This window comes from Pseudoliparis swirei, chromosome 10 (assembly GCF_029220125.1).
Source record: "Pseudoliparis swirei isolate HS2019 ecotype Mariana Trench chromosome 10, NWPU_hadal_v1, whole genome shotgun sequence".
NCBI lineage: Eukaryota > Metazoa > Chordata > Actinopteri > Perciformes > Liparidae > Pseudoliparis > Pseudoliparis swirei.
Window position 1 is genome coordinate 8774281 of NC_079397.1, and position 21335 is coordinate 8795615.

The 21335-nt window shown below is 43.3% G+C and overlaps 1 protein-coding gene across 1 annotated transcript; it reads right to left on the reverse strand.

The window, feature by feature from the left end:
- Positions 1–9806: 9806 nt before the first annotated feature.
- On the reverse strand, positions 9807–21002 carry gdi2 (GDP dissociation inhibitor 2). The gene is made up of 10 exons (XM_056425267.1): positions 20872–21002; positions 15781–15888; positions 14259–14358; positions 13460–13594; positions 13025–13223; positions 12798–12929; positions 12229–12328; positions 11980–12151; positions 11274–11473; positions 9807–10799 (listed from the first exon to the last, which is right to left on the reverse strand). Exons 1-10 carry the CDS (start codon positions 20914–20916, stop codon positions 10647–10649), a joined length of 1344 nt encoding a protein of 447 aa, XP_056281242.1. The 5' UTR covers positions 20917–21002; the 3' UTR covers positions 9807–10646.
- Positions 21003–21335: the final 333 nt, after the last annotated feature.

Consider the following 21335-nt stretch of genomic DNA (forward strand, 5'->3'; position numbering starts at 1 on the left):
TATAGAGAAAATGACGGGGGCGGGCCAATTTTTTTTAATGTCATGCGATCTACCAATACTACGCCGCGATCGACGTATTGAGCAGCCCTGGTCTAAAGCCATGGCATCATAATGATAGTAATAAGAGGTGGATTAATTCGGGTGGGACTGTGTAGGACCTCACCGAAGGCCCAGGCCCCAGGCCCACGGCCCGCCACTGGATTTGATATGTACAGTTATTGAGGCAGCACCACCTGGAAGGTATGCGCTGTGATTAAGACAGAAGTCTGAACAGCCAGCTAAAAGTAATGGTAACAGTGCAAATATTTAAAGAGATAAATGTTTAGCTCTTTGATGGATTTGTGCCAGAATAGTGTTGATAAAAATTAATACATGGTTGACATAGTCAGATAAAAGTATGAATACTTGACAGTTAGATACAAGTATGAATACTTGACAGTTAGAAAAAAGTATGGATACTTGACAGTTAGATAAAAGTATGAATACTTGACAGTTAGAAAAAAGTATGGATACTTGACAGTTAGATAAAAGTATGAATACTTCTTGACACAGTCAGATAAAAGTGTGAATAATTGACAGTTAGATAAAAGTATGAATACATGGTTGACATAGTCAGATACAATTATGGATACTTGACGGTCAGATAAAAGTATGGATACATGACAGTCAGATAAAAGTATGAATACATGGTTGACATAGTCAGATAAAAGTATGGATACATGACAGTCAGATAAAAGTATGAATACATGGTTGACATAGTCAGATAAAAGTATGGATACATGACAGTCAGATAAAAGTATGGATACTTGACATAGTCAGATAAAAGTATGAATACATGGTTGACATAGTCAGATAAAAGTATGGATACATGACAGTCAGATAAAAGTATGGATACATGACATAGTCAGATAAAAGTATGGATACATGACATAGTCAGATAAAAGCAGTGGCGGGCCGTGCATTTTCTATCTAGGCCTTCAATGCCGTCTTACTACAGCTGAACAACCTAATGTAAGATATTAGTTCACCAGTGTTCCGGTGCGGGGCTTTTATTCTGAAGGAGCAGACGGAAAAAGATAAAGTTGTCGTGTTTCTTGTGTTATTAAGTAACGTAAAACCCTCAGTTACACTGAGAATTCAGAGAATCGTATCGTACATGTATATATTTTATCGATGTATGTGTGTATTTATACACACATACATCGATATAAATATGATGAAGATGAAAGTTCCTGTTTACCCAAACACATGACACAATTAATGAGTCTTTTCAATATGTCCCTCTTGTTCTTCACCTGTTCATTGTGCAGCTCCGTTGCCGCTTGTTCGTTGATCTGTAGATCCGCTCCGTGTCCCCAAAAGTTGTCAAAGCACCGATATGCTTGTAGGTGCCGAGTCGTACTCTAGTGTCTCGTTGCTGCCTCGGTTAGACAACTCAAGTTTGCAAAGCCAGTGTGGCTCCCAACACCAAATCGATCACTTGCAACAGGCATCCCCAGCAGTCCGGTGTGCAGAGCTTCACGGAGCCTGAGCCATCGGTAGCGCTCGTAGTTGGAACTTTGAAAGTGGCGAACGAACCCCTGTCCCGCCTGTGACGGGCTTTGTAGCGTCAGCGTCGGTCTTAAAGTTCGTTGAGAATGGCCTTATAATTATATCCTCGACCAAATCGATATCTTCTCCTCCTTCCGCCATTGTGGGTTGAACAAACAGCTTAGTAGTACGCAAATTATTTCGTTTATCAAATTCAGTTTCCTAGTTCTGAGGTTCTGCATCTACCTGCCCATAGACCCCGCCTCTCAATATTGGTAATCCAATCAAAAGACGTGCAGCACTCCGCCTGCTCGCTGCTCCTGTGCCGGTTCCGGGGCCTTCTAGAAGGCCTAGAGGAGCCAACTCTAAAGCTGATTGGTTGACACAACATCGTCATTCCCATTCACTTGAAGCTACCAGCGCCCGCAATGTTGATTCTGAAGGCCTACGGGCAGATGTTAGCCCCCTGGCAACACACGATGGCTGAATATGATTGGATAAAAGATCTAAGATAAAGACCAGCACTCCAAATCTCAACCTGGCGCTGGCAGCAGCGCAACCAAGAGGAACGCTATGAAATTAAGAGAAAAACTCTTACTCTGGGAAATAAGTGAATACATATTTGTGGGCAAATATATTTAGAAAAAAATATATATTCTGATGATGTTTAGGCCAGCAGAGAAGGCCTTGCTGGCCCTGACGGCCCGCCACTGGATAAAAGTATGGATACATGACAGTCAGATAAAAGTATGAATACATGGTTGACATAGTCAGATAAAAGTATGGATACATGACAGTCAGATAAAAGTATGGACACATGACAGTTAGATAAAAGTATGAATACTTGACAGTTAGATAAAAGTATGAATCCATGACAGTCAGATAAAAGGAAGGTAAATGGTTGAAATAGCTAAAAGTAAGGGAGGATATGTCTCAGAATGATAGCTTATCTAAGTTATGGATATGTGGTTGAAACAGCTAGCATGTGCTCCTGAGTAGTAGTTGCCCAAATGCAAACTGACCAACACATTGACAGTATAATTTGATAAAAACACGATTGTAAGAATACCATTTATCATATAATAATAGTGTGAATTAGCATCTGATTTAATATCAGCTTAATGGAATGCATTTGGACTTTGACGGATGATGTTGATGAAGGGGTACTTCAGTTGCATGTTTATTTGTGTTGACCTTAAAACAGAAAAGTTTCAGCTCATCAGGTGTACCTAAAAGTAGCATATGGTCACGGTGCAGGCTCAAACATGTTGGCTGTCCATATTCAATTAACCCTCCTGTTGCCTTAGGATCATTTTGACCCGATTAAATATTTAACCCTCCCACCGCCTTAGGGTCATTTTGACCCGATTCAATGTTTCACCCTCCTGTTCCCTTTATATTTACTAACATATTTTACCCTTTGGGTTAAATTTGACACCAGCAATTAAAACCTCCAGAAAATTATTAGAATTAATATTGTTTTCCAAGTTTAAGTGTGAGGCACTTTATGTTTGTTTGTTGACTACCGAAAGAACACCGACATTAAATATTGAATTAACCCTAAGGCGGCAAGAGGGTGTAATATTGATTCGTGTCAAATTGACCCTAAGGCAACACAAGGGTTAAAATCAATTCAGTTTATTTTATACAGCCCAATATCACAAATTAGGAATTTGCCTCAGAGGGTTTTACAATCTGTACACGTACGACATCCCTGGCCTGGGCATCAGCAGGACCATGACAGGAGGCACCAGACAAAGTCAGGTCCAATGGACCCTATGGGACGTGAAGTCACAAAGATTTCGGGGAGGAAGCAGAGTTAGTAATGTGTGATGGAGAGATGACAATTCATCCATAAGTAGCGGGAGAAGAGGAGATAGGTGCTCAGTGTATCCTAAAACGTCCCCCAGCAGCCTATCAGCCTATAGCAGCATCTCTTCTGTTGATTCAAGCCCTGGAGACTTACAACCACTATAACAACAGTAGAACATTGCAGCAAATTGCAATTATGTTTGGACTGTCAGGCATTTGTTTTTTCTCATTCCGAAGGTTGTATAAATGTTTGTGCCTCACCTTGAGCTCACACATCAATATGTGCTTGTGCTGGACTACAAAAGGGAGCTGCAGTAATGCAATCCGTTCAGATGCCGCTGATTTCTCAGGTGTGCTGAAGGCCAAAAGGGGCGTAGATTCACCGGCAGGTATTCAGTCTTTACCGATCAGGCAGAAAGAACATCGTAACAGCCGAGAAGACGACGTTCCCTTCTGCTGCTGCTTCCTCCTCAAGGCCTGACGCCACATTTGCCCGGAGGATTCGGTCAGGTCGAGTCAGGTCATTGTCTTGTTCATCCGTTGACGAGCGAGTGCAAGTTCGCTGAGTTTAGAGTCACGGTCGATCATCGTTTATTACCGTGGAGGGTCCAGGAGACGCTCAGTGCGGTTGACGATGTTGGTTTTGAGGATTTGTTTGTGATGTGAGGGATAATATGTCCTGCAGTCGTGAGGAGAGGGTCAAAGAGTAATTTTTGTCTTCAGCAGTGACGAAACCACCTGAGAATCCAGGCAGGGATCACATGTTCATGGGCTCGGGGAAGTCGGGGACGTTATTGGTTCTGACCTCCCTCGCCTTGGATCGTCTGAAGAACTCATTCAGCTCCCTGGCAGAGGGACACCCCTCACATTCGTTCAAGGGTCCAGTCTAGTATGTCGCTAGAAAGTGAGCCTCATACATGCTCTTGATACCGGCCCTTGCGGTCCTGGCATTTCCCCTCAGTCAGGGCTATGGCAGGAGGCACCAGACACAGTCAGGTCCAATGGACCCTATGAGACGTAAAGTCACAAAGACTCTGGGGAGGAAGCAGAGATAGTAATGTGTGATGGAGAGATGTAAATTCATCCATAAGTAGAGAAAGAAAAGGAGATAGGTGCTCAGTGCATCCTAAACGTCCCCCAGCAGCCTATAAGCCTGTAGCAGCATATCAAGGGGCTGGATCAGGTTCACCTAACTATAAGCTCTATCAAAGAGGAAAGTCTTTAGTCTATTCTTAAATGAGGTGACTGTGTCTGCCTCCCGGACTGAAGGTGGAAGCTGGTTCCATAAAAGAGGAGCTTGATAACTGAAGGCTCTGACTCCCATCCTACTTTTTACGACTCTAGAGGCCACAAGCCCCGCATTTAGTATTCATTGTCCCTTGTTACCAGAAGTGTCCTCATGACATGCACTCAAGGATAAGTATCTCACTACCGTCCTCATCCCGGACCTGGAAGTGCCTCTCTGGCTGAGACAGTGTTGTGATGTGAGCCACAAAGGCCAAAGTCTTCTACGTTCTCTTTCGTGGCTTCTACGGGATGAAAACAGCCTCCAACTACCAGGAGCATTGGCATCATTATGGCAGGAAAGGCTTAGTCATTCGCTTTCTCCATAAAATAATAATAAGTGGGAAAACGTATCCCTCAGAGCAGCTGATTGACGGCCGGTCCTCTTGGGATTCCAGGCTGTCTCGAACCTGCGTGGAAATAGAGAGCGAGGCTGGCTGCTGCCGAGCAGGCGTGCGCCTCAGCAGCTGAGACTCAAACGGAGGGGGAAAGCGTCTGGGAAGGAAACTCTGCTCACTTCATTTGCACTGGAGATTGGGTCAGGGAGACTCCCTTCCGAAAATACAACCAGATGGCTGCTTTTGAAGTGTTCCCGTGCATGGGTGTGTGTGTGTGTGTGTGTGTGTGTGTGTGTGTGTGTGTGTGTGTGTGTGTGTGTGTGTGTGTGTTTTCCACGGGCGTTGTCGTCCAGAAACATAAGCTTCATTCCTCTCAGACCAAAGCAAGTCTGGTTTACTGTAAGTGTTGGAGCAGACGAGAGGCCGGAGGCCAGAATCTAAGCTGCCTGGGAATCATTAACTGCAGCAAGGACTCTTTCATTCAGAAAGTCTCATCAGCACATGATGCGATGCGAGTGTTTCTGGTCTGTGTCTGTCTTTTGAGGTGATTTCTTCAGGTTCTTATTGAGAAGATGTGCTTTTCCTGGGTTTGTGACGTTGTCTTCCGTGGAGTCGTGGTGAGTTCCTGGCGTTCGCCATCATGGTCAGCACATACCAGTGTAATGCTAACATTGGTGCTTGACATGGGAAACGACAACAAATGTTTTACTGCTCTTTTTTCGGATTCTTTCGTAAAAATCTTCATCCAAAGGACCGAAGCTGCAAGAAAACTCACGTAGCGAGTTGGGTCGTCTTTGAGGTTTGGACATAAAAGCAACAGCTGCTGTGTGAGACACCTCCACTCATGGAGTCTTTCTTTAAAGTGTTGCCATCCTTCAGGCGGGGATGGGAAAATCAAACCTGCCCGACGACGTCAGAAACAAAACAGAAGGTCAAAATGCTTTTTTTAAAATCAACTATTGAATTTGTTTGCGTTTTCATCTTTTACTGACTGAACTTTACTCTGTAAGTAAGATATGGAGATGAAAAACTCTCAAAACAACAACAACATGTTCCTACTTCTGAGAGCAAAGTGTTGTAGTTCATCCAAGAATGAGTAAAACCAAGCGCACCTGAAGGCAACACGTTCATGAAGGTTTCTGACAGAAAGGTCCATCTCGCCCAAGTTCAATTCAATTCAGTTCATTTTGTAAAACCCATTATCACAAAATAAAAATTTGCCTCAGAGGGCTTTGCAATCTGTACACATACGGCATCCCTGTCCCACAACAACAACAACAACAACAGTTCATCAGATGGCACGTTACACCTGTATATATGGATATATTTATGTATCGTATGTGAATATTTACAGGCCAGAAAATATAAAACAGCAACTCTGTGCATCGGGGAGAAAAAAAACATCTCTTCATTCAGTAAATACAACAACAAGAAACATATCTTCATTCAGTAAAAAAAAAAAACATGTCTTCATTGCTGGGATCCTTGAATACATAGAGGTCGATTTAAGTTAGTTTTTTGACCTCAACCCATATTTTAGTCATGTTTCATATCGGGCCTACATATCATATCATATTGGTGTGGACGGAGATGTTTACACAAGCAAACTAAACATGTAGGTCAGGGGTGTCCAAACTTTTTGCAATGAGGGCCAATTGTGATAAAGTCAAGATGCCCGAGGGCCAATAGTTCATTTAACATTTTTTTAAACCACAAAAGTTACATGAATATAGACTGTTATAAAACAATGTATTTTAACTGTCACAATTACTTTTATTTTTTAAATGACAATGTAACCACATATAATCGAACCAAGTCTGCCTTTCATTCAGTCAGATAACAATGAAAACGCTGTATATAGAATACCTTACATTTCTATGAGTTACATAACGTTGCTTAATGAACATTTTAAATAGGAGTTATAAGTAATGCAAAGTGGTCTGTTATCATTACACTTACAAACTAATTAATTTTGCCCTTATCTTTTACGAGATCTTTTCAGAAACACAATAGTTTGTCACATCTACAGGTTTTTCACTGTTAATGACATATGTTACCGTTCAACACACTTCACATTTAGCTTATTGTGGCTGCAATTAACCTGTTTTGCACTGAATACCTTTTCAAGATAATATCAATAAAGTGCAACCTGTGACAAATTAAACCAAATAAGATCAAGAATTTGGGCATAAAGAGTTTTACTGAGTGTTAGTTACACTGCATATATTTTCAAAATAACAAAAACGCGCAACCTTTGAAAAACAAAACAAGTGCAGATATGTTTGAGTCATCACGTTTTACTCTGTGTGATAAAATGGGCTTTCCACTTCACCTCTTTTTAAAACGGGGTTGCAGGCTTGATACGGCCACTCTCCATAAAACTCAATGTTGAGCTCTTGTTTTGAAGGGCAACAGCTGGAACGCTGAGAGGTAACACCTGGCAAGTCGCCAATAATCTAGTCTGTGGCGAATGCGCAGCGTAACCGGTTAACGCTGTAACGTACACATTTACACGAAAGTAGACGACAGGCATTTCGCTCTTTATTTATTAATGACTTAGTTTTATGTCCGTGTAGTTTGTAATATGTGAAGTTCTCAAACAAGGTCTTGAAATAAAAGAATCTGCATTTCCCCTCGCGCCCCACCTCGTCTCTGCTCTTGAACCCGGAGCAGAGAGCGACTCTGAGACGACGTGTCTTCACCACCGTGGGAACGCAGAGGTGTCGGTTTGCTGTTCACGCGACATATTGGACGCTCTCTGCCGGCTGGTTGGAGCGCGCTCACCTGTATGTGCGCACCTGTCTGTGCGCATGGGGGCGGAGCTCCGCCGGGATACCGAGAGCCAGGAGAAGTGTGAACGCCACCACGTTGAGACAGAAATGACATGCCGCTGTGTCGATACAATCAATAATATACGACCGTTTAGTTGAATAAAACAACCTGACATTACTTATGTTGTAATCTGGCGCTATAGAGAACATGTCAGTGGGGCGGACCCCCACCCTGTTCTCATGGTAGGGGAAACACTCGTAATTCCCACCGCTCCTGAAAACGGCGGCCCTCACTGTCAACTTTTCTCCTTTTTTTTGCCGTCGCCATGGCAAATAGGTTTCGAGAAGGGTTCACGCCACGGATGCAGAGCCAGATACATTAGAAAGGAGGAATTACGTCTTTCAAATTTTTATGATTTCTTTATTCTGACAGTACTGGCGGGCCACAAATAACACATTATATGACCGATGTCGCGGGCCATATGCAATCTGACTGCGGGCCACCATTGGCTCGCGGGCCGGACTTTGGACACCCCTGATGTAGGTGAAGATGCACTAAAGGGTCTAAACAGGTTTTTGGATGGTCACTAATATAGATTTTTTGAAATCTTTTTTTCAATTCAAACTTGGGGGAGATGTTTTCTCTAAACTAGAGAATAACTATTAAAATACCACAGAGGCAGCTCTCGACATTCACAGCAGCCCAGATCCTGAGCACTGGACCATCACAACATCCAATAATTGTTATCCCATTCTCAACAAAGCCTCGGGTTCCTGTCCGCTAAGAGCCTGGGAGTGAATATTGGACTTAATAAATGTTGCTAAATAAGCAATAATTTAATCAACGGTTTGCCGTAGCGATTTCTGCCGGTTATTAGGAAAACTCAGAAATGAATTGGCCTGCTGGTCTTGGTTGTCTGATGCTTTAGGATCCCACAAACACCCGATCTCTCGGTGCGTTGAGACGATGGTATTTTTTATTTAGAAGCCAATCTAACATGTTGTTGGACACATTGAATTATTTCATTCCCATTTAAGTTAGCATTGGGATAACCAGAAGTTAGCATTGGAATAACAGAAGTTGGCCAATTAGCATTGGGCTAGGCAGAAGTTAGCATCGGAATAACCAAAAGTTAGCAAGTTAGCATCGGGCTAACAATAAGTAAGCAAGTTAGCATCGGTATAACCAGAAGTAAGCAAATTTGCATCAGGAGAGCAGGCGTTAGCGCGGATAACCAAATTTGCTTGTCAGACTAACTAGGCGTTGGCGGTATAACCAAATACATGTTAGCATCGAGGTTACCAGAAGTTAGCCTCGGGATTACCAGGAGTTAGCATCGAGATACCTAGAAATTAGTAAAATAGCATCAGGATAACCAGACGTTAGCCTCAGCATAACCATTTCTGAAATTAGCTTTGGGTTAACCAGAAGTTAGCTTTGGGAAAACCATAATTACATCGGGTTGGTTTCCACAGCTTTAGGTGGCGATGCAGATAGAAGACCTTTTGATCCACTTTCTGAAATGTCCGGTCTTTTTAGGCTATAACTAGAAATAGGCTCCTCCCCCGCTGTAGCCAGTGGACTAAAATAAATTAATTTGATTTAAAAAAAAGACATTTGTTGGTCCAAAAATTAAAGAAAATAAATGTTTATGTAAATAAAATCACTCAAGTTGAGGCTTTTTCCATCCGTCATTCTGTTCTTCTGAGTACTGAACGTTAATTTAGTCCTATGGACTAAAGTTTTATGGCCAAGACCCGTTCATCGCAAAAACGTGAACAGATCTCTGCACTTAAGATTTAAAGGTGAAACTTCATGACACGGTGGTTTAATGCGGTTAGAAAGGTTCTTCAAGGTAAAGATATTAACTTTTTAAGATTTAAGAGTCGCCTTTTTGAATCTCTAACTGTTGTTGAATCAAAACCCAACAGACGGCAATTACAGGAGTTCAAACAGCCTGCTGGTATTCCATCATCACGATGCTGTAATAACCTGAAGTCCTTTGGGTTGAAGTGGGCCTGATCACTGTGTATCGCAATGAATGGAGAACAAAGAAAAGTGATCACACAGTTGGCTTTTTGACAAACTTTAGTTTTTACTTTGCAGTATAGAAATCATTTGAGCCCAAGACGTGTTTGATTAAGACAGAAGAAACCAAACGGGCTCTCATCAATTCAATACTGCTGCAGTACACATTTTGGTCCTTCGTAAGCGATTACAATGAAGCACACGTCCCACCAGGCGGCTGCTAATGCTCCTCCGTCACTCACTGCATGATACGGGAACTCACATCTCTGATGCATTATGGGATCTACAGTCGCCCTCGCATGGTTTATGAGATGCGACGGAAAGGGGGTCGAAAGAAAACAGAAAACACATGGACATAGAAATATCACGCCCCTCCCCCTTCTGAACGCTGCTCGCATGATTCAACTTTTAAGACGCTTCTCTCTCACCCCGACATGAAATAATACTTGCAAAGACCAATAACTGATGTATAGATATTATTTATCTTGCAAATGCATTTTATATATTGACGGAACAATTGGACGACGACCCCCCCCCCCTCGCTGACACAAATTCCCCCCACTTTGTAAGAGTTTTATGAATTATCATTTTGCATCTTTGAATTATGCATCATCTCGACACGATGGGGCAGAAGAATGTCGGGTATTACTGTATAAGAGGCATAACCCCTAGTGTGGGTTTTAAACACCTAGCTCCTCCCCCTGAACCACATCCAACAACACTATATCATATCTATATATCATAAACTTCCTCAATGGGCAGCCGGCCCGTCGGTGTGTGAATTTTTGTGTAGTTTTCTCTTTTACTATTTTTGTGTAAGATGCCAGACGTCGTCGTCGTCTGTGGTGATCGGGGGCGATGTCGCGGGCGGCGTCTCCGCCTCTAGTCGCAGGCGTCGCCGAAGGTGTCCTGCTTCTTGCGCTCCATTTCGGCAAAGTCAAATTCTGAGCCCGTCAACCTCCGGTAGATGTCCTTGATGTCGTCGCACGTGGTCTCGAAGTGAGTCGTGGCGTCGTACGTGTGGGAGATGAAGACCTGGGAGAGAAGAACACGGATCAAGGAGGCCTTTCATTGGCCGAAGAAGAGCTCAGATGTCGTCTTATAGCTTCAGAACTAAATGATCTCAAACTGTTTTGCTTCTCGATTGAAGAGCAACTGATGTTTGTTTTACAGCCGGAAGGAATCAAGACCACAGAAGAATTTCCTGTGCAGACGGCGTGTTCTTACACAACAGCAAGTCATCACTTCCTTCTGTAACAAACCTCCTCCGTAAATCCTTCGCCGGGGGCCCAGATATTAATTTAAAAATTGTACGTTTACCAGGAAACAGCACAACAGTTTCATTCTGAAGTTAATTTATATCAAACGCAGTTGATAACCTCTAAAAACAATGAGCTGGACAAGTAGGATGAAGGGACCGGACATCCTACATTCTGAGCAGAAGATGTTCACCGTGAACCACAAACAACTTGTACGCCTCCACAGGCAGAGAGGAGAAGAAGAGCCCACCTGGCTGTCGGTGCCCATGTCGGTGGGGGCGTACTGGTCGCTGATGCTGACAAACTTCTGCTCGATGGGCATCAGCAGGTCCAGGGCCGGCTTGATCTCATTCTCGGGGTCTTTCGTCTCCACCGTGGTGCTGATGATGGCGATGTATTTGCCCTGGGCCGCCACGTTGTGCGCAAAGGAGATCATGCAGACGTAGATGTCTGGAAAACAAAGTTGTGTGACAGTTAATGTCTGCCGGTTTGTTCAAATAATTAGTCCATGATAGGTTTAACAGAAATCTAATTATTTAAAATGCACCACCGGTCAAAAGGTTTAGAGCACCCCCATTTCTCAAGTTTTTATTGAAATGTAAGCACTTCCGAGTCCAGTGAATAACCTGAAACAGTGTTGGGAAGAACTTCCTGAACAATATTTTATTTCCATTGTGGAAATATTGTGTGTTCGGCTGTTATATCTGAAAATGGTGTCAAACATTTAGATTTTGTTAAGCAAAACCATTCCATGTTTTTTAAAATTATTATCTCCAATTGTTTATTTTTTCTATGCATTTTTTCTATGCATTGGGAAATGAAACTGTGTACATTACAATAAAAACTGGAGAAATGTAGGTGTTCTCTGTTGAACCCAGAGGTGTTGCTCTGGCTTTGTAGTCTTCTAGATAATAAAGACATGGCAGAGTATTCATGCATTGCCCGTGTGCACTCACCGTGCTTCCGACCGAGCTGGCTCTGGGGGATGATGATCTGGCAGGAGTTGATGTCGCCCGTGTTGGCGACCGGGTGGTTCATGATGCAGATGACTCGGATCACCTGGCCCACTTTGGTGGCACGGTCCATGGCGTAGCTGGGGTCGCAGATTAGCTGCTTGCACCTTGCGATCTGCGGTCAAAGGGTCAGAGGTCACGGGAAAGGTTTAACCACCTGGAGGGGTGATGTCACTTGAGCAAACCGCTCACCTCTCCCTCGGACTTGACTCCCACCACCTTCCCATCCTTCATCACGATCTCGTCGATGGGCTTGTTCAACATGTACGTCCCGCCGTAGATGGCGCTCAGCCTGGAGTGGAAGTAAAAAAAAAAAAGAAGTGAGATATGTCGCTTCCTCTGGGGTTTTTGAGGGCTTCTTAAGCCTTAGTATTGTAAAAACAGACGATGACATAATTATTGTGGGACTTTAATATGAAGGATACTTGACGGCTCACAGATGAGTTCCTGAGTTTTAAAAAGGAGCCCATTGATTTTCCTCTGATCTTTAAGTAGATGTATGAACGTTATAATTATGTGTTAAGATTATGACTTACAAATATGACCACATTCGGGCCAATCACATGCTAAAGAACTTAAAAGTACATGAATTCCATGAGCTGTGTAGGCAGTGAACCACGTCGATAACGGATCACATGACAATATCTTCCTTTGCACTTTTGGTCATAAACAACTGTAGTTCTACACCTACTAACCGGCAAACTGCTCTAAGTATTTAAAGTTTGTTTTAAATGATGCAACACATACAAAGCGTCCCCTACCTGGCGAACCCCTGAGGCAGCTCTCCCAGGCCGTACAGCGGGTAGAGGTACGGGCTCTTGCCGTATCTGGCCAGAGACTCACTGTACAGCTTGATCCTGTTTATCGTCTCGATGCAGGGCTCATCCAAGTAGCTGCGTGGAGAGAGACGCAAGGGTATCACAATCACGTGCAATTAGGTTTATTGTCAAAACATAACATTTATGGAACGTTTGCAGAGAGCACTGACTGGTCTGTGCGGTAGAGGGCGAGGGAGTGGCCGGTGAAGGCCATGACATCATCGCCCAGTTTGAACTTTTGGTAAATGGTCCTCATGGTCGTCTTTTTGGGGTCCACGTCCTCCATGGATTTGGGGTTGTTCTCGTCGAAGTTGGAGATGAACTGGAGGAAGTTTTTGAAGCGCCGCTTCTCGAATATCCCCATCAGACCTTGGAAGAGGCCGAGAGTTTTAGTTCAGAGCGACTAAGTGAGTGAAGAGCAAGTTTTACAACGTTAACCGGCAGCGGAGGTTTTTTTCTGGGTGAGACCCAAACAACAAACTAACGAGTCACCCAGAGACACGTGCAGCATATCAAATATAAAACATCTCCTCAATAGATTTAAGCGTCAAACGTTGTTATAATCCCCCTTTGGTGGTTTGCCACAACGTCCTTAAATAACTTACTTGATGACAGAGCCTCGGTCTCGGTGGAGGGCACTTTATGGATTTTTCCCGCCTTGTACACAAAGCTGCCCTCGATCACTTTGAAATCCAGGTACTGGGTCACCTTTGTGATCAGCAGCATGCGCACCAGCTGACCTGAGGGGAGGAGACATTTTATATATTATACGATAGTGTAGCTCGCTAGAGCCTCAAACCACAGTCTGTCATCTAAGTTTACAGGTCCGCCGGTTTGCAAAGATATCACTTTGTTACCGTGTGAAGGCCAATATGCTAATGATCTTAGAATGGCGGGGGAGGGGCTTACAAACAGGGATGCAGAATGAGGGCTGTTGTTTCCAGAAGAATGTTTAAACCGGGGCTCCATTTAAGTTACAACATGCTAAAGCGTTAATATAAAAATGTTGCCTAATGGCACCAAAAATAAACTGCACATCCCAGCATCTGACGTCAGAGAAGCAGAAAGCGTTCCGGTGTAAATGTGATGCTAGTTCAGTAAGTGTTTATTTTGTTTCTTACAATTATGTAATCTCTCTTGTCCATGTTTCTATTTTTTACCATGTAAAGTGCCGTCTGCACCCTTTAAAGTGATATGCAAACCAAATGTATTATTATTATTCATTGAATGTCAACCTCCATGTCAATTTAGACTCTTTTGTTACTTGTGGTTCCATTAGCTACTTAAAAGAGGCATTACATTTCAAATATATAGATATATAATTAGATTTATTAACACCCACAACAAGCTAAAGCTCACAGCTTTACTGTGACTATTAAAACAGGTGAGTTAGCAAAGTAATACCATTGGCCATAAGGAACTTGGGGATGAGATCCACATTCCAGTCCCGGCCTTTTCCCATGGACTCAGAAGGTTTACCCGGAATGTCGAAGCGCTTGTAGAGCTGGAGACGTAGAAGCAGAAGTTACTCACAAAGAACAGACAACAACTTACAATTACACCTGAGGAGCGTCTCAGGAAACACAGACAGCCTTAAAATGAAAACAAATCAAAGTATGTTTACACATCTTGACTACTACTTTCTTATATATATATACACACACACATATATATATTAGGGCTGTCAGCGTTAACGCGTTAATCTATGCGATTAATTTGGCCGCGATTAACGCACTAAAATATTTTAACGCAATTAACGCAACTTTGTTTACTTCCGGTGTGCGTTGAAGTTTTTGCACTCCTGTGAGTGTCAAGCCGCGGCAGTCCGCCTCCTTCCTCCCGTCTGCTCCTCGATTCACAGAGAAGCAGAGGGTGACGTGTCGGTGACGCGGGACGGAAGGTGCAGGTGACTTTTTTTTTTGCTCCGCCCCGATGCGCGTGCAGACACGCCGGCATGGAGCTCTGCGGCGTGCGAGACGGAGAGCCGAGAAGAGTGAACGACACGTCGAGACAGAATGACATGCTGCTGTAGAGACGACCAACAACAGACGTTTAGTTTAACAAAAGAACAAAGACGTCTTGAAGAAAATAACCTTAGCTACATCACTTCTGCTGTAATCTGGCGCTATAGAGAAAATTACAGGGGGGCGGGGCCTCACCCTGATAGAATGGTGGGGGAAACACTGGGATGTGTCATATGCAAAAGCCTTTAAAAGGTGAATTTACATGTTTTGTAAAATCGAGAAAATGCCCCCAGCCTCCAGAGGGTTAACGTGACATATGTGTCAGTTTATCAAGGCCACTTGTTCTGCTGCTGTTCAGTGTTAAAGATGACAGGACCAATGGGGTCTCAAATATACTTTTTTTACTAATCTGGATGTTTCACTGAAGAAACAATTTATCATCCACGATATTAAATCCCTCACTGGCACTTTATAGATAGGAGCCTCTTTGAAAACACAGCTCTGTGTGAAGTTTTGTCTTTAAAAAAAGAATACAATTAAACAAGTGTCTAAAATACACGCTAAGTGATTACTCGTTAATTTAGAAGATTTAGTCTTTCGAAGAAAAGAAAAAAACTTTTAATCGCGATTAATGAATTTCAAAATGTGCGATTAATTAGTTCATTTTTTAAAATCGATTGACAGCCCTAATATATATATACATACAGACACATGGATAGATATGTATATGTATTATATATATATACATACTTACACTTGCATATATTATATATATGTATATATATATAGACACACACACGCATGTAATATATATACTGTTTTTAAAGGGGCTATATAAATAGTAATTTCTATTATGTAAATATTTGTGATGTTTATATATCCCGGAGTCTGCTGTTCTGGTCCTCATCACATTCCAACCAATGGGACGGCCCTGTGTCGCACAGCCAGCAGCATCAACTCACATCCTCCAGAGGCGTGATGGAGGCGCTCTCAGCTCCGTAGTAGGAGTTGCGGTCCATGTGCAGAACCTTCTTCCCCTTCACCGACATGATTCCTGATAAAATGCATTCCTGTTGAGAGGGAAAGAAAAGAGATGAAACAAAAGCATTAATAGGATCCTGATGGTGAAGCGCCATCACCATAGTAAACAGACGATCCACATTAACCACTTTGTTATTAAAGAGTTACCGACGGGCTGCTGAATGTAAAACTACAAATCCTGCTCCATTTTCGTACTGCGTAGCCTCGTTCGGATGTCCCCCTGAGGTTACTCACGATCAATATGAAGAGCGTGAGTAAATGATAAAGATGGCTTTGGACAATGAATTGACCAATTTACAATTTTTACAGAAATACTAGAGGGCCGTGTCCGAGAATCCAGTTGTGCCACACCCAGTAACAACATGTGTGACATGATGCTGCGGAGCCGGGCGGATGATTATAGCCTTCACATGACTTTAAGTCTCAGAGCTTTGGGCATGATGAGGGGAAAATGTGCATGTGGAATTCACACAGACCCAAAAAGCCATAACGTGATTACTGCATATATCATCACTTCACTCTAAATGTTTGACTACTCCGATTCACAGCTCTAAGGTATGGTAGAACCCGTTTCTCACATGACCAAACAAACCAGAACAAAGCTTCATAGCTTCGACTCGGTGACGTCACCACTGAGCACTCAGTGTGGAGACTGTGGTCTCTCATGGCACAGGAAGTGTCGGCGTGCCATTCGTTTCTTTCAGAAGAGACGGATTTCTGTTTGTCAACCACGAACCAAACACGTTTTACTATTTTGACAATACATGTCGTCTCCACACAATCTCCACGACAGGCTCACTAAAGAGCATGTACGGAATTTTGTTTTGCTGCTATCGAAACGTTTAAATCGTCCCCTTCACGACCTCAATGACCGACATCCTGCAACATCTAAGCCAGCTTTCTGCATAGGCACTCTCCCAAAATACCCCATGGGCCGGTGAAATCGGATCGCCTCTGCAGAAGTCTGGGTTTGCCTCTATTGTCTGAACATGCGATGCCGTCGACTAGAAGGACGTACAAATCAAATCTCTGGGGGAAGACGGTCACCGCCGCTCCTTTGAAAGCCAGCTGCTCGTATGAATACAGGCTTTGACACGAGGCAGCGGAGTCATCGCGACATCAGCCAGCTAGCAGGGGCCGTGCAGACAGAGGAAAAGACAAACTGAGCCACTGTACAGAAGCAGAACATCGAGCCAGCATGAACGCCAGTCACCAAAGGCAAAACTCCTCAATTCAACACGCAAGACCCATAAAAAACAAGAGTACGAGAGAGGCGGCAAAGTCCAGCGCTGAAGACAAGGGCTGGATGTGTCTCAGCGGTTCAAAACGACGCCATCACATGACGAGCACTTAAAATCACGGCAGGACTAGCCTTGCTTTCAGTTTACGACGCGGAGCAATTCAAACCCATTCGCCAACGCTTTCAGTCACAAGAATCTGTTGGACTTTGATTTGACGTGTTAGATAATAATGTAATAAGTAATAGATCGCGTGCAGCTTAAAAGGTATACATGCAAAACATGTGATGAGCCTATAAAATCAGATGGAAATGTGTTGGCTTCAGAGCCAATTGGATTTTTGACAATAGTTTTCCAGCTGATTTGGTTGAACATTAAGTTACAGTCGTAATGCAAATATGTTTAGCTTTGTACTGTTTGATTCTTTTTGAATGCACGCATTGCATCCATTTCCTCTTCTTTATTACCATTTACTTCTTTTGATGGGCACAAATATAGCAACTGTAGGAATGCAAAAGTTATCAAGTACTGGGGAAATAATCACTTTATATACTTTTATACACCGAATTACATTTTAAGGCCGCAACTCACAAATATTTTCTTTTTGGAGTAAACTACCAATTATCTGGTTGATAAATTGCAGATAAAAACAAAACACACCACCAAAAAGTCTTAAATCTAAATACGTTTTACATAAGATTGAGATGTGGAACAAGCTCCCAGTTTAAAAGGTTGGAACCGGAGAATGTTTGGCATCATGATTGATTAATTATCAAAAAAGTTCTGACCGGAGAATTCCACAGCACTTGTTTTTTTTGGAGGCTAAGTTAAGATGTGTCCATCACTAGTATGTTCCCCACTCCCACTGGAGATTTGCCATCAGTCAGTGTTGGCAACGAATTTCATTATCGATTCGTTGTGTCGTGCGATTATTACGGCGCTCAATAAGTCACGGAGTATAAACAAAGTTGAGTTGAGCGCAGAGCGGCGCAGGGGAAACCAGAGCAGAGCGGAGGGAGAGACGGAACGCTGCGTTGTGAGAGCCAATCAGCGCTGAGCTGCTCCTCTGTTGATGAATCTAATTGGCTGCTGCTGCTCACGTGGCGCTGGATGCGGAAGTCATTCACGTAGTCGGAGACATTCACGGAGCTAAGTGCGCCTCCGGGTGACGTCATGAACCCAGACACCAGGGCGCTACATGTCACGACGTGTGTGGCATTTCCACAAGAGGATAACGTAGAAAACGTGGTTATTTATTCCGTGGCGGATAGCGGAAAATATTTTTCCGCGGAGAAAGGCAACGGAGATAAGCCACGACGACATTCGCTATCTGCGCGTGCAGACAACATTTAACGGAGCCGAGCAGCGCGTGCGCTCTGATCGCTCTTTTAATGAAGTATCGATACTAAAAATATGCGAAATCACATCGTTTTTAACGTACGGGTACTTTGTTAGCATCACTACACCGTGCAGCGTGACAGCAGCAGATGTAGCGGACTACATTCAAGCTAACCTAACTTCCCAAACGCTGTGGACATCTGAACGCTGATTGGCCGAGACGAGTCTCACTGTAATCTCAACGGCAGCGGGCCAGGTGAAAAAAGAAAAAAAAATCGGAACGCGTCTCTGATATTGTTCAGGGGGCCACATGGGGACCACTGCTCAGGAGAGGAAAGCTGTCAGTCTGTTTGTGACGGGTTCATCCACATGCTGACCAGTGAACAGGTTCATCACCATGGTGACCAGTGAACAGGTTCATCCACATGCTGACCAGTGGGTCTCCAGGACCTTTCCATGACTTTAAACCAAATTTCCATGATTAAATATTTTGTGAAAACTCTGTCTATACGTGACAAAGTGAGAAGATGTAGTGTTTAAAATAACAATGAGAATTCCAAAGCATACCGTATATATACCGTGTAAATTAACATTTGAATAAAACAAATGTGCATTACTTTTCCAAATATTTTGGGATTTTATTTTTTTCAATTACTTTTCTAGGCCTGCTAATAGCCATTTAAAGATTCCATGACTTTTCCAGGTTTTCCATGACCGTACGGACCCTGTTTTGAATAAAGGGTTGAAAATTACAGTTTTTATGTTTTTTTATCCGATTAATCGAAAAAATAATCAACAGATTAATCGATTATCAAAATAATCGTTAGTTGCAGCCCTAGTGTGCACCTTTTATATTATGAGAGCTGGGTGTAACCTGTTGAGTTAGTAGTCATAGTAGTCCTAATATTAGTGTGTAACGTGAAATAGAAATCTGTCAGAAATACAGAAGTGAAGTCACTTCTTTAATGGAACTGAAACCCAGTGACGCTTCTGTGCTGCGGTCTGCAGGGCTCTGGAGGCTGGCAGTCAGTCTCGCTCTCAGATTACTAGCCGTGTACTTTCGCTTGCTCAGTCGTGGTGGAACCACACCCAAATGTGAACTAAAGCAACACAATTCCCAATAGAACTTCACCAACCACCTTTCTGCTCTGCGCCATCGCCCTGCTCCGATCCTGAAGCAAAACACTGCAACTCAACGATGTATGACGTCATGAAGAAATATAAATGTATAGAAACTTAACACGGCTGTGTTGAACCACAGATGCTATCAGAATCAAAACTGCATACTAGGGCTCTGCAGACTAAAAAAAAAATCAAGAAAGTCAACAAACTGCTCCAAGAGTTGACAGGAAGCTGCCCACTGGTATCACGCTACTTTCATGACGTCACACGCCAGAAGGACCGATGAGCCAGGAATGCGGATGTAGAAGCCGTTGTTATGAATGAAACAAAGCAGCGTTTGATTCCTTTATTTCCACACTACTCTCATACACCATCTAGTGTTAATCCGGATTCTTGTGAAAATATATTAGTGTATTGAGATGAGATTAAGATGCAAGTCAGGAGGCCTGTAGTACAATTAGGTCAATGCTGACACGTTTATAATCCGGGTAAACATGAGGAACAGCAAATGATCTGTCACACATCCTCCTCAGCTTGTCTGGATTTTAATATGCGAGATCAAACATAAGGAGTCCAAGTTATAAAGATCCTGACTGACAGTGACAGAGTCCACAGTAATCATGTGGCATCTGATAAGGAGACAATGTGGTCTTTCCCTTCAGAGGGACGAGGCGTCGTTCACTTTGAGACGGTTATTAAGATGATGTATTCTTACTCCTCCGCCTGTTGAGTCCATCGCACAACAGGAACTCAAGGAAGCCTTTGCTAGCTAGTTAGCGAGCTTCTTCGTGTTTTTTAATACTCCCATAAGTGGCTGGCTGTGACATTTACACCGAGACTGGGATAAAGTCGACAACCGGGTTGACAGGCAGATTAGCCAGTGACGCTGACACGTCGTTATTCTGTTGTTAGCAAGCCAATTAGTTAGCTTGGTTTGGGTCGGCTAACGTTAGCGGACTAACGCTAACCATCTTATCTCGACCGAATGTTTCGCGGCCTAATAACCGGTTAATTCACCGGGGCCTCTGCACGCGCACAGTCCCCGATACAACGCTGCTAAAAAGATACGGCAACGGCGTGTGAGTTTCAACGTAACCGGAGAACGCGAACGTTCACCGGTTATCTGCACGGGCGTCGTTAGCATGCGCAGCTAACCTGGTGCTAACAGGTAGTCGCTCGCTCTTAGCGGCTAAGCTACTTAGCGCTAGCGCCGCTGATCAGGCCTCGTTACTTCAAGGCGCTAACTGCGTCGGTAACAGGTTGTGAACATTACTTCCACGCAGCAAAAAAAGCGTCGTTTGAAATCCTTCTCACCGTGAGCCCGGTGCCCAGGACGATGACGTCGTAATCTTCATCCATTTTTCCAAGTCTTCGCTCCTCCGCTACTCTGAATATCGGGAAAGAAGAAAATGGAGCTCTGCGGGGCTGGAAATGAGAAAGGGGGCTGCGGTTGAGCGTCAGGCGCCTCGGAGGGGGGCGGGGCTTCTCAGCTGTCAGTGGACGAATAGAGTGGCGCAAAGGTGTCCGTGTGAAAGAACAATGCGCAGATATGCAAAAATACCAGAGGGATCAGCAAGGTGACATTACTTTTAATCATTACAGTGTCTTAAATGACCACTAGCCTCTACCTGTACATATCTTAAGATTCAGGTTATGCATTTAGATATTTGACTACATATGTACTAGATATTTGATTTAAATGAGTCAACTGGCCTTAAAATATTAATTAATTGTCTGCCACATGATCTAAAACAACCGGTGCTATTGTATATTATGTA